The 14,066-nt window shown below is 44.3% G+C and overlaps 1 protein-coding gene across 2 annotated transcripts in view; it reads right to left on the reverse strand.

The window, feature by feature from the left end:
- Nucleotides 1–14,066, reverse strand: part of GRIA1 (glutamate ionotropic receptor AMPA type subunit 1) — a 245,710-nt gene that overhangs the window by 77,322 nt on the left and 154,322 nt on the right. For both annotated transcript variants that reach the window (XM_038772259.1, XM_038772260.1), the window contains exons 8-10: nt 6,826–6,930; nt 2,280–2,390; nt 1,009–1,215 (exon numbers count right to left, since the gene is read on the reverse strand). In XM_038772259.1, the coding sequence (XP_038628187.1) occupies nt 1,009–1,215; nt 2,280–2,390; nt 6,826–6,930 (423 nt within the window). The remainder of the gene's footprint in view (nt 1–1,008; nt 1,216–2,279; nt 2,391–6,825; nt 6,931–14,066) is intronic.

Consider the following 14,066-nt stretch of genomic DNA (forward strand, 5'->3'; position numbering starts at 1 on the left):
TGAGGCGAAGAGAAGTTAAGTAACTTGCCCAATGACACACAGGAGGCAAGTAGCAGAGCCACGATTAGAACCCAGGTCCTCTGACCCCAGGTCCCTACTCTTTCCACTAGGCCATGCTGCTTCCCCAGTGCCCATCAAATTGATAATTTTGTCATTTGTGAAAGTTTCTTTAAAACACCGGCCATTGGAAATCCATGTGACATGCCTTCCTTGATCTTTTCTCTCCTGAAAAAAGGAACTACACTACACATAAATCAATATTGAAATGAGTGTTGAAGAAAGGGAAAGGTCAGATTAATTGCCATGGGCATGACCTTAAAGCTGTACTGTAGTCTCCATGGAAACTAGCCCCAATAATTTAGCAGTCGCAATGCGTGAACCAGGACAACCATGCTGCATCAACACAAGCATTCAGAATGAGAGGAGGGGGAGGGAAATCTCTGCAACATTCCAGCAGAATTGCATCCTCTGCAGGGCTCTGCCACGTCTTTAGCTAAATGCCAAGCAGAAAGATGCATGCAGGTACCATCAGCAGACCTGATGAGGACTCCATGAGAGCAGGGACAGAGGAGCCTGTCGGGGCAGAGGGGGTAGTTACAGAATGTTCAAAAGCTGAGTCTTAGGGAGCACACGGAGCATCGAGCCACAGGTGGGAGCTTTCATGCCACGGGCAATGGTACACATTGTTCGGGACTATTTCCTGTTTTTTTATGGTAATTCTTAAGCATTTACTTGGTGTCAAACAGTGTTCTAAACATGGGGGTAGATACAACTGAATTAGGTCGAACACAGTCCCTGGCCGACATGGGGCTCCCAATCTAAGTAGCACTGAGACACAGAGAAGTTAGGTGACTTGCCCAAGATCACACAGCAAGCATTTGGCAGATCTGGGATCAGAATCCAGGTCCTCTGACTCTTACGCTCATGTTCTTTCTACTGAGCCATGCTGCTACTCATTTCATCCTAATACCTCTCCCTTGGAATGTCCCTGTCTGGAAATGAACTTACTCCATAGACCAGCTCTCCCACCATGCCATTCCATGCCTTTGATTCAGGGTCGCGGGCTCCGTACTTTCCATCACTGACAATCTCCAGTCGGTAGGAATAGCCCACATGCTTGGCGATCTCAGCTGCAAGCTCGACGCAGTAGCCCTCGTATCTCTCGTTCCCCTCGAACTGATTGGCATTCTTCTTTAACATCACATAAGGGTCTTCCTGATGGGAGGAGAGAGCATATTACTAGCCCATCTGGGGAAGTGAACGAGTATTTCCTAAGCACCCAAGGGTGCATAGCACAGCACTGTGCTAGGTATTTAAGATCCATGACAGTAAACAGACAATCCTTGCCCTCAAGGGAAGACAACCAAATAGACAGATTTGATAGTCAATCCAAAAGATAGAAAAATAAATAATCCACACACATATGTGCAAAGAACTATAATGATTATAAGACAATTACCAATCCCTGTTCCCTCTCCATATCTGAAGTAGTGGTAGAATGTAAGATCCTTGAGGGCAGGGATCATGTCTATCAGCTCTGTTGTACAGCTGTCTCCTAAGCACTTAGTACAGTGCTTTGCACAGAGTAAGCACTCAATAAATACCATTTGTTGAATGCTAGCAAAACAGCAGAAACTAGACAATGAAAACCATGTTGAGGGGGAGGGGACAGTTTTTCCTCTTGTGCGAAGGCTGGGCAGATAGCAAGAACTACGGAGGAATTCCGGGTCTGCTCTCTGCAAATTTTCAGTATAACCCTCTCCTCCATCATGGTACAGTGGTGTAGAATAGGGAAGACTGATGCTTCTTGAGGATAATCCATTTTGGTCCCCTGTGGATGAAATACTGTGATATCTTGCGTGACAGTAGAGAGCTAACAATTTCATCCTGCATATTGACTCATTAATCGCCTTTACCATCACCATTTGAATAGGGGACTAACAGACCAGGATTATTATCATCTGTTCTTCAGAGCTGAGAACACAGGGACAGAGGGGTTAAGTGGATTGCAAAACATTCCTTAGGAATTCAGCAAGGGATCCAGAGAAGGGTCCCAGAAATGCCAAGGGCATCATTTGGGTGTCTTATATATGTGCATAATAGGCCATGCTTGGAACATGCAAAACATAAGGAAGATTAAATGGAAGGATGGAGTAAAATCAAAATTGCCCAAGATAGTGAAGGAGAGGTAGGGTGGCTGGAAAGGAACAACATGGAAGAGAAAGGAAAAGAAGTTGAAGGAAAGTCAAAGAGAACTAGGCAGAAACAATAATACTTACTAGGATAGTTGTAACTATGTAAGTCCTATTCTGGACACTGGAGTTATCAAAACCAGTCTGAGTGTCTATAGCAGCTGGAACAAATTTATCATCTTCATTCCAATAGCCAATCTATTAATGAGAACAAAGGCTAAGAAAGATATAGAGACTCTGATTTCTCTGGCCCAGGCCATTGCTTGTTAGATTTCAGTTCAGTATCAGAGAGAGAAAATTGGACAGTTATTTCCAGCTGACTTTATCCATATTATTGAAGCGCAAAGAGGTTCTCAAATACTTCAAATGCCCTAAACTTGTCTGACATACAGGTCCATAAAATAAACTGTAAATATGGAAAGCATATTTTCAATTCAAATTTACTCATGCCAGTGCATTTTCCAAGTAATAAGCACTGCTGTTCTAATAAATCTTACTTGTTATGCAGAACTCAGGGATAAGGGCTGACAGAGAAGGATTTGGATATATAGAAGAGGTAAGACGACCTGATCCTGAAGAATACATGTGTTAGCCAGATCACAAATTACTTCAGGCCAGACTTTCCCCACCCTTCCAGGGTATTTTAGAATATTCTGGGAGGGCATTGGCATTCTTTTACCTTTCTTTAATGGTATTTGTTAAGTGCTTACTATGTGCCAGACACTGTTCTAAGCACTGGGGTAGATACAAGCTAATCACCTTGGACACATTGTCCCATATGGGGCTCACAGTCTTAATCCCCATTTTTACAGATGAGGTAACTGAGGCACAGAGAAGTGGTCACACAGCAGAGAAGTGGTAGAGCCGGAATTAGGACCCAGGTTTTCTGACACCCAGGCCAGTCGTCTATCCACTTGGCCACTTTGCTTCTCAATAGGGCTTTTGGCCAATAGGATAAAAAAAAAAAACCCAGCATCGGCTGGGGGTAGAGCAGAGCTGAGCCCTAATTCTGATAGAACTGAGGACGTTGAGGAGTTGTGTGTTAGCTGGGAACTGTGCTTCAGGCCTGACTCCTTTCTCTGGGGTCCTCACAAAATGATCCCCATGTGGTATTTATCTCCAACCAAGCTATATCTGGAATAAAAGGAAAGTTTTGGGTGGGTTAATTTGGTCATGAGCATAACTGGTGTGTGATTTTAATCTAAGCCAGGTTTTTCAGTTTTCCCCAAGCATGTGGTATAACCTCAATCAATCAATCAATTGTATTTAGTGAGCACTTACTGTGAGCACACCACTGTACTAAGGACTTGGAAGAGTACAATACAACAGAGTCAGTTAACATGTTCCCTTCCCACAATGAGCTAATCATATTCCTACATTAAAAGTTGGTCTTTGGTCTTCAGAAGCTGTAAATACTACCTTGCAAACCTCTCCTTCTGTATTCTCTGTTACGATCTTTTCATTTATGTGAGTAACTAAATCCTGATTTTGATTTTGCCTTGTTTGGGAATTTGGTTCAGTCATGGCCAAACTGTTGTATTGGACGATTGTTGAATCATACTTACTGTTGTATTGTGCTCTCCCAAGTGCTTTGTACAGTGATCTGCACACAGTGAGCACTCAATAAAGATGACTGACTGGATGAATGAATGAATGGCTCTTGGGTCCTACATGAAACTTATAGTTGTATCTGAGTGGAGAGACCAATTCCATATCTTTCTTTGGTGGCTCTAAACAGGATGAGTGTTGTCGGTCCAGGTTTATGAACATACAGCAATGTGGACCCAAATTCCATCCAATGAAGGGAAACTCCTTTTTAGTCTAATGTGACCTCCACGTGACACTAAGCCTAAACATCACCTCCTTACCTGATCTACAGCAACCCAGACTGAACACTTCACTATTCTATCACCAACATACTCACTGTACCACAGTCTCATCTATCTCACCACGGATTACTTGAACACATCCTGCCTCTGGCCTGGAACTCCTTCCTCCTTCATATCTAACAGACCATCCCCCGCCCCACCTTCAAAGCCTTATTAAAATCACAACTTCCCAAGAGGCCTTCCCAGATGAAGCCCACATTTCCGCTAATTCACTCTCCCTCTTGCATCTCTTATGAACTTAGAAGCCCTTGATAGTCACCCCTCCCTGCACTCCACAGCAAAATTGAATCCGCTGATAAAGAAACCTCCTCTAGGAGGCCTTTCCTGATTAGTCTCTCAACTTCCCACTGTCTCCACCTCCCTACTTCAGGATTTCTGTGTCTCTGAAGCACTCTAGAATGTAAACTCATTGTGTGCAGGGAATGTACCTGTTTATTGTTATATTGCACTTCCCCAAGTGCTTAGTACAGTGCTCTGCACACAGTAAGTACTCAATGAATACAATTGACGGACTGACATATGCACATCCGCATACTCTCCCATTTACCCTATCTGAGATTTATTTCAATGTCCATCTCCCTTTTGTATTGTATTGTACTCTCCAGTCATTTAGTACAGTGCTTGGGACCCAGGAAGCTCTCGACAAATAAATAATGCAGCTTAGGTTGGAAGTTATTGGGCATTTGCCTGACCCACCATACATACCTACAACAGGTCTTAGGATGATTTAGAGAAGCAGCATGGTGTAGTGAATAGAGCACAGGCCTGGGGGTAAGAAGGTCATGAGTTCTAAGCCCAGCTCTGCCTCTTATTTGCTGTGTGACCTTGGATAACTCACTTCACTTCTCTGTGCCTCAGTTACCTCATCGGTAAAATGGGGATTTTTTTTAATGGCATTTATTAAGCGCTTACTATGTGCAAAGCACTGTTTGAGACTGTGAGGTCCACGTGTGACAGGGACTGTGTCCAACCCGATTTGCTTGTATCCACCCCAATGCTTAGTAAACAGCCTGGCTCATAGTAAGTGCTTAACAAATGCCATAATTATTAATATGATTTTTTTATAGCCATTCTTAACTATTAAGAAAGCCAGTGTTATCTCCAGTTTAGAGAAAAAGGAACTGAAGAAGAGTGACTGCCTGGCCTGTGGTAGCATAGTACAACAGTTGCAGAGTCCAGGAATTTCCAGTCTGTAGCTGAGGAAATGTGTATGCTATGGTCTGATTCCATTTTACACCCAAAGTGACAAACTATTCCCCAAGCCACATGACAAACATCTACCCTTTGTCACACATAATGACGAATGCTGGCTTACTCCAAGGACAGTAGCTGTGAAATATCACCTGAGGGCAAAAAGCAGTTCCTTGGACTGTGAGCTGCTCCCTGACACCTTGGGAGAACAATTCTGGAAACTATTTCTTACCCTCAGCAATCTGTTGACTTTCAGTGGCCCTTGAGGAGGCTGCTGCAATATTTGTTTTCATTGTGGAGAATGGTTTATTACCGCTCCCCCTGCCCGACCAAAGATGATCTACTGGGAAAACACCCTGATGCTTCCTGCCTTTTTTCAGCTGGCAGAGAAGGCAACATGCCAAGTCTGGTTCATTCGCCTCAAGAGAGAACAGTGAAATTTGTCTCTAGAAAGAGTCTGAATGTTGAGAGCTTCAAAAACCTGGCCCATTGCTGGGCTCAGTTGCCAGCCTCCATAGGGAGATCTAAATACAAAGGATTTGCATATCAATTTGGCCCTTCTGGGTAGAACAGATCAGCACCCCTAAAATAATTTTTTTAGGGCTGGGGAATTTTCTCCTCAGTTCATGCTGGGCCACAAAATCTAGGGTGAAATCTTGCTACTGAAAATGGGATGTTGGAATCACTCATCACTGAAATCCCTTTACTGGGCCAAGGGACTGCTCCTCAGAAACTGGAATGTTCCTCTATAATGACCCTCACTACATCTGAGGAAAAGGGCACAGTTTGGACACTCTGACTTACATTCGGGGAAGCAGCGTGGACTAGTGGAGAGAGCACAGGTCTAGGAGTCAAAAGACCTGGGTTCTAATCCAGGTTCTGCCACTTGCCTGCTGTGTGACCTTGGAGAAATCACTAAACTTCTGTGGGCCTCAGTTTCTTCATCTGTACAGTGGAGATTCAATACCTGTCCTACCACTCAGAATGTGAACCCCATGTGGGACAGGGACTGTATCCAACCTGATTAACTTGTGCATTGTTTCGAATAGTGTTTGATACACAGTAAGTGCTTAACAAATACCATAATTATTAATTATTATTATCACAACATTCCTGGAAGATAAGGAGTTGAGGGAAATGTTATGGAGTAATTTTCTCTCTTCTTGTGACCAGTAGATATTAGGTCTAGATAGCAGAGCAAACCCCTCCCATCAGATGCTGAGCGTTATATAGACTGACTATTGAACTCATACTTGGATAATTTCCCATTCCAATATCATTCATGTCACAGGTCAATTTTATTCTCTGAAACTATCACCCCAAGTACTTTCAACCCTGAAGGTCAGGGAAGGAAACATAAGCATGATACCAGTTGCTTGAATCATAAATAGGATTATTTCTCCAGATTCCTACCTCTTTCCCCACAGGGCAAGAGGACAGAGTTTGTTTGAAGGCACTACATTTCTTAGAGTTTTCTTTCAGAACTCCCTCCATAAGAAAGCTGGACTAGGAATGACAATCAAGAAGAGACTGGACAGATAGATCTCCCTTACCTTCCGAATGCCATCAGCTTTCATTTCAATCACGTGGAGGGTGTAGTTGGTCCGTCGTCCTTTCTCGTTAAACTGCACATTTCCAGTTAAACCCTCAAACCGCACCTAAAAGAACAAAACACAAGGAATCATGAAGAGAAGAAGGAGAATGTAATATGACGCTTCAAGTTGAGGTCATTCCTGCCCCTCAAAATAAAGATTCAGTGACACATGGGTAGGTCAAGATAGAATTCAACACAGAAAGCTGAAGTTGAAGATTTGGAGCACCTCCTCTGCAGGAACTCTCAGTTTGCAGTAATGAGGCTCAAACCTTTTCATTCTCTGACACCTTCTGACACTCCCAGGAATGCATCCCTTATGCCCTACCGCTTCTGGTCACCTAATAACTCATGACAGTATTTCCATGCTTTTGAGAAGGAGAGAACAGAGGTGGCTGCTCAACTGCTTGTGTATTGGAAGGTCTGGTTTTCAGCTGGTCTGTGATGGCACTGATCCTACATTAGACCCATTTATGTCCAGTATTTTTATTTTTGAATGCCCAGAAACTGGACAAGTTCTGCAAATTTCCTCAAACAACCTTTTCTTCTGTATCTTTATGACATCCTTACTTGTGTATCATGATGTCAATGAGGTTTCATCTGTTAATTCCACCCCAATCTAAGCAAGAGTGGTAGTCATAATAATAATAATGACTGTGTTATTTGTTAAGCACTCCAGTGTGTTACATGTTAAGCAGTACAGTAGATACAAGATAACCAGGTCAGACACATTTTCTGTCCCATGTGGGACTCACTGTCTATGTAGGAGGGAGAGCAGGTATTGAATCCCCATTTTACAGGTAAGGAAACTGAAGCCCAGAGAAGTTTAGTGACTTGCCTGAGGTCACACAACAGGCAAGCAATGGTGGAACCAAGATTAAAACCCAGGTCCTCTAACTCCCAAGCCCGTGCTCTTTCCACTAGTTTTTCAGTTCTATTTTTTAATATCACCAAGAAGTAAAACCGATAATTGTTTGCACAAGTTAAATGGCACTGTCATATTTAATATTCTCAATAGTTATTTTTTATTTAAATGAAACTAGGAGGCTTGGCAAAGGGGTGTCTGGAATTCCTTAGTGTGGTCACAGGCCACTCTAGGAGAGGAGAGTTACTAACAGAGCAGGCAGAAAATGAGGTGACATATAGTAAAAAGGAAAGATTAGTAAAGAGACTAGGAAAGAAATGATGAGCATTTTGAGGAAGGAAATTCTGCTGAAAAACATGCTGCTACCCCAACTACCAAACATTATTTATGCCTGTTTAGCTTCAGATTTTGAAATTCTCTCAGACCTTCCACCTGTCCCCAACAGGGGATCCTGGCCCAGTGTGAGAAATGCTGTATCTGCACCCAAAGAAATGGTAGCGATTTGGTCACTTGAAAAATGAGTCAATTCAGCCCTACCCAAGGCCAGGCTCTCTGAATCACATCAGCACAGGGCTGGAAAACTGAACTCTGGGTGAGGTTTCTCTGAAGTGGATCCATCTGTGGACAAGCTATCGAGTTTCTCACACAGTGCAACTGACACTATTGCTGAGGCTTTGGAATAATACTGGGGTCTGAATTCTCCTCTCACCGAGAAGGGTTTTATCTGTTTCAGATTCAATGCCTTTCAAAACATACAAGATCTGTGCACATACGTGTGTATGTGTGTGCGTGCATGTGTTTCTCAGTGCAGCTCACCTTTTTCTGATTTGTAACATCTCCAGGAAGACTGCAATGAGCCCTCAGCTCAGCTCACATTATGTAATCAATCAATGGCATTGATTGAGAGCTTGCTGTGTACCCAGCACTGTACTAAGCACTTGGGAGAGTAAAATGAAGTTGGCAACACACTTTTAACTAGGTCATCAGTGAACCTGGCAAATTCTCTGACTCAAGGAGTCTTGGTATCTTCTGATTTTTCAATAGAAAGCAAGGGAAGAATCTTCCTGAGAAGGGCTGTATAGATCCAGTTCTGCTACCATGTTTTTCACTCCTTCACATTTTATAATAATAATGATAATAATAATAATAATAATAATAATAATGGCATTTATTAAGCGCTTACTATGTGCAAAGCACTGTACTAAGCGCGGGGGAATTTACAAGGTGATCAGGTTGTCCCACGTGGGGCTCACGGTCTTAATCCCCATTTTACAGAGGCGGTAACTGAGGCCCAGAGAAGTGAAGTGACTTGCCCAAGGTCACACAGGTGACAAGCGGTGGAGCGGGATTCGAACCCCTGACGTCTGACTCGAAAACCCAAGCTCTTGCCACTGAAACACACTGCTTCGCTATACTGTACTATACTATAGTGTAATGTGCTATATACTAGCCTGTTACCAAGGGCTTAGTACAGTGCTCTACACACAGTAAGCGCTCAATAAATACGATTGAATGAACGATACAGTCCCCAAAGCTATATCTTCAGCGCTAGAAGATGCAGCACATGCGCAGTCGAAGCCCGGGAAGCGGGGGAGAATTGTGTATTTGCTAAGTGTTCCAAGTGCTTAGTGCAGTGCTCAGCACACAGTAAGATTCAATAAACACCACTGATTAAGTGCCTACTGTGTGCTAAACACTGAACTAAACACTTAGGTATATACAATCACCTCAGACACAGTTTCTGTCCCACATGGAGGCTCTCTGTCTAAGGAAGAGATTGACCAGATATTTAACCCCCATTGTAAAGGAGGAAACAGTCATAGAAAATTTAAGTGACTTGCCCAAATTCATGCAGCAGTAAGGTGACAGACCTGGGATTAGATTTCCTGACTGCCAATCCTCCACCTCATCAAACTTTCATGTTTTTGATCTATTCCTTTCCCTATCTACCATCAAATTATTTCTTTTTCTTTGACTCTCTGGCCCTGGAGGATTCAGGAAAAGGGGTAAAAGTTTGTTGAAAGTCTTGGAAGACGAGACAATGGCGAAGAATATGGGACTATCCAAAGCCATTTATTCAGAGTCTCACATTCCAAGCCGCAAATGTCACCCCAGGGGTGCTTTAGTCAGCTGAATCCACGGTGACGGGGTGGGACGGGGTGCAATTTGCATCAAGGACATGTGGCTGGTTTAGGAAATTATCTGGATGTCCAATTCATTCTACATCCCGATGTGAAGGGGTTGAAGTACAGTCCATCGTGGCCCTGTTTCCCCCTCCCACTCATATGTGAGAAGCAGCGTGGCTTAGTGAAAAGAGCCCGGGAGTCAGAGGACGTGGTGGGTTCTAATCCCAGCTCCGCCACTTCTCTGCTGTGTGACCTTGGGCAAGCCACTGGACTTCTTTGTGCCTCAGTTACCTCACCTGTAAAATGGGGATGAAGACTGTGAGCCCCACATGGGACAACCTGATTACCTCGTAACTACCCCAGTGCTTAGAACAGTGCTTGGCATGTAGTAAGTGCTTAACAAATACCACAATTATTATTATTATATGTTGTAATCTGATGTCTGGCTGGTGGCAGCTCCGATGCCTGGCCCCGATGGTAGATGCCAATGCCACTGCCATTGCTTAAGGGCTGTGTGCGTGAAGGAACATGTTCTGTAGTAACTCCTCAGGAGGGTTCGTGCTGCCTGAGGTCATGCTGTATCTCCGGCAGCTGAAACTAGTCTATTACAACCCAGCCCACACACTTCACTTCTCTGATGTCAACGTTCTCACTGTACCTCCATCTGGTCTATCTCACCACCGACCTCTCGGCCAACTCCTGCCTCTGGCCTGGAATGCCCTCCCTCCTCATATTTGACAGACGATTACTCTCCTCCCTTCAAAGCCTTACTGAAGTCATATCTCCTCCAGGAGGCCTTCTCTAAGCCCTCCTTTCCTCTTTTCCCACTCCCTTCTGCATCTCCCTGTCTTGGTCCCTTTATTCCAGCCCCACAGCACTGATGTACAGATCTGTCATTTATTTATTTACGTTAATATCTATCTTTCCCTCTAGATCGTAAGCTCGCTATGGGCAGGGAATATGTCTGTTTATTGTTATATTGTAATAATGATGGCATTTGTTAAATGCTTACTATGAGCAAAGCACTGTTCTGAGCACTGGGGGGGGATACAAGGTGATCAGGTTGTCCCATGTGGGGCTCACAGTCTTCCTCCCCATTTTACAGATGAGGTCACTGAGGCTCAGAGAAGTTAAGTGACTCGCCCAAGGTCACCCAACAGACATGTGACAGAGCCGGGATTAGAACCCATGACCTCTGACTCCCAAACCTGTGCTCTTTCCACTGATCCACACTCCTTCTCTCCCAGGCGCTTAGCACTGGGCTCTGCACACGGTAAGTGCCCAGTAAATATGATTGACAGACTGACTGACAGACTAGTCGCTCCTTGGGAAGGTTCGTGTGCCTGAGGTCACTCTGGACTTCGGGCAGCACAAACCCCAAAGGAGCTAGTATGGCGTTGCTTTGATTTGTGCTGCTTTCTGCTTTGAGGAGAGGGAGAAGGACCCCTTCCCTTACATGCACACGCATCTCCCTTCAGTCGCACAGCCTGCTGGCGGTGGCGATAATATCAACAACTCCCTGCCAGCTTCAGCCAGCTCCCCTCCTGCAATGCTTTCCACGTTCCCGGTGAAAAATAGGAAAATGGACCTGGGTGATCCCCAGCTGCTCTGGGCCAGACTGGGGTCTCCTTGCTTCTGGGGTCAGTTCCTTATTCACCTACACATAATAATAATAATAATAATAATAATAATCATGATGGCATTTATTAAGCACTTTCTATGTGCAAAGCATTCATTCATTCATATATGTATATATATGTATACCTGTATATATGTATACCTGTATATATGTATATATGTTTGTACATATTTTTTACTCTATTTATTTATTTATTTATTTTATTTGTACATATCTATTCTATTTATTTTATTTTGTTAGTATGTTTTGTTTTGTTGTCTGTCTCCCCCTTCTAGACTGTGAGCCCACTGTTGGGTAGGGACTGTCTCTATATGTTGCCAATTTGTACTTCCCAAGTGCTTAGTACAGTGCTCTGCACATAGTAAGCGCTCAATAAATACGATTGATGATGATGATTCATTCAGTCGCATTTATTGAGTGCTTACTGTGTGCAGAGCACTGTACAAAGCACTGTTCTAAGTGCTGGGGAGGTTACAAGGTGATCAGGCTGTCCCACGGGGGTGGTTCACAGTCTTAATCCCCATTTTACAGATGAGGTAACCGAGGCACAGAGAAGTTAAGTGACTTGTCCAAAGTCACACAGCTGACAGTTGGCGGAGCTGGGGTTTGAACCCATGACCTTTGACTCCAAAGCCTGTGCTCTTTCCACTGAGCCATGCTGCTTCTCTGCTTCACATGCTTGCTTTTGGGAGGAAAGCACATGTGGATCTGTGATCAAGCTGGATTCTTTAATAATAAATATAATAATACTTGCGGTATTTGTTAGTGCTTACAATGTGCCAGGCACTTTAATAAGCACTGGAGTGGATTCAGCCAAATAGGATTGGACACAGTCCCTTATCCCACTTGGGACTTACAGTCTTAATCCCTACTTTACAGATGAGGTAACTAAGGCATAGAGAAGTTAAGTGAATTGTCCAAGGTCATACAGCAGACAAGTGGCAGAGCTGGGATTAGAACCCAGCTCCTTCCGACTCCCAGCCCCATGTTCTAATCACTAGAACACACTACTTCTTTTCTCCTGAGCTTCAGGAAACGTCCCACGTCCCTCTTCCCCCACACCATCTCCTGCTCTGAAGATCAGGTATATTTGTAAATTAAACATTGGAAAGAGATGAGGAGACTTTATAAGGCTCTGCATTTGGATCTGTACCCTTTGGGCACTTGGTATTCACCTCACCCTTGGCCTCACAGCAACTACGTACAGATCCCTAATTACTTAATTTATATTAAGGACTGAACTCCTTGTCTTCCCTCCCAAACCCTGCCCTCTCCCTGACTTTCCCATCTCTGTTGACGGCACTACCATCCTTCCCATCTCACAAGCCCGCAAACTTGGTGTCATCCTCGACTCTGCTCTCTCATTCACCCCTCACATCCAAGCCGTCACCAAAACCAGCCGGTCTCAGCTCCGCAACATTGCCAAGATCCGCCCTTTCCTCTCCATCCAAACCACTACCCTGCTCATTCAAGCTCTCATCCTATCCCGTCTGGACTACTGTATCAGCCTTCTCTCTGATCTCCCATCCTCGTGTCTCTCCCCACTTCAATCCATACTTCATGCTGTTGCCCGGATTGTCTTTGTTGAGAAATGCTCTGGGCATGTTATTCCCCTCCTCAAAAATCTCCAGTGGCTACCAATCAATCTGCGCATCAGGCAGAAACTCCTCACCCTGGGCTTCAAGGCTGTCCATCACCTCGCCCCCTCCTACCTCACCTCCCTTCTCTCCTTCTCCAGCCCAGCCCGCACCCTTTGGTCCTCTGCCGCTAATCTCCTCACGGTGCCTCGTTCTCGCCTGTCCCGCCATCGACCCCCAGCCCACATCATCCCCCTGGCCTGGAATGCCCTCCCTCTGCCCCTCCGCCAAGCTAGCTCTCTTCCTCCCTTCAAGGCCCTACTGAGAGCTCACCTCCTCCAGAAGGCCTTCCCAGACTGAGCCCCTTCCTTCCTCTCCCCCTCGTCCCCCTCTCCATCCCCCCATCTTATCTCCTTCCCTTCCCCACAGCACCTGTATATATGTATATATGTTTGTACATATTTATTACTCTATTTATTTTACTTGTACATATCTATTCTATTTATTTTATTTTGTTAGTATGTTTGGTTTTGTTGTCTGTCTCCCTCTCTTAGACTGTGAGCCCACTGTTGGGTAGGGACTGTCTCTATATGTTGCCAACTTGTACTTCCCAAGCGCTTAGTAAAGTGCTCTGCACACAGTAAGTGCTCAATAAATACGATTGATTGATTGATTAATGTCTGTCTCCCCTTCCCAACTGTAAGGTCCTTGTGGGCAGGGAATGTTTCAACCAACTCTGTTACACTGTACTCTCCCAAGCCTTAGTACGGTGCTCTGCACACACTAAGCGCTCAATAAATACGATTGACTGACTGACCGACTCTGCACACAGTACGTGCTTAAGAAATACCATTGTTTGATTAATTGATTATGGGACCATCTTGAAGAATTTCAGCTGATTAATTTTTCGTAGAACTAAATCCACCAAGCCATTCTGGAACCCTATTAATGAGTATTTTTTCTCTCTTTCTTGTTTTAGGTCTGAGAACATGCTTT

This window comes from Tachyglossus aculeatus, chromosome X1 (assembly GCF_015852505.1).
Source record: "Tachyglossus aculeatus isolate mTacAcu1 chromosome X1, mTacAcu1.pri, whole genome shotgun sequence".
Lineage (NCBI taxonomy): Eukaryota > Metazoa > Chordata > Mammalia > Monotremata > Tachyglossidae > Tachyglossus > Tachyglossus aculeatus.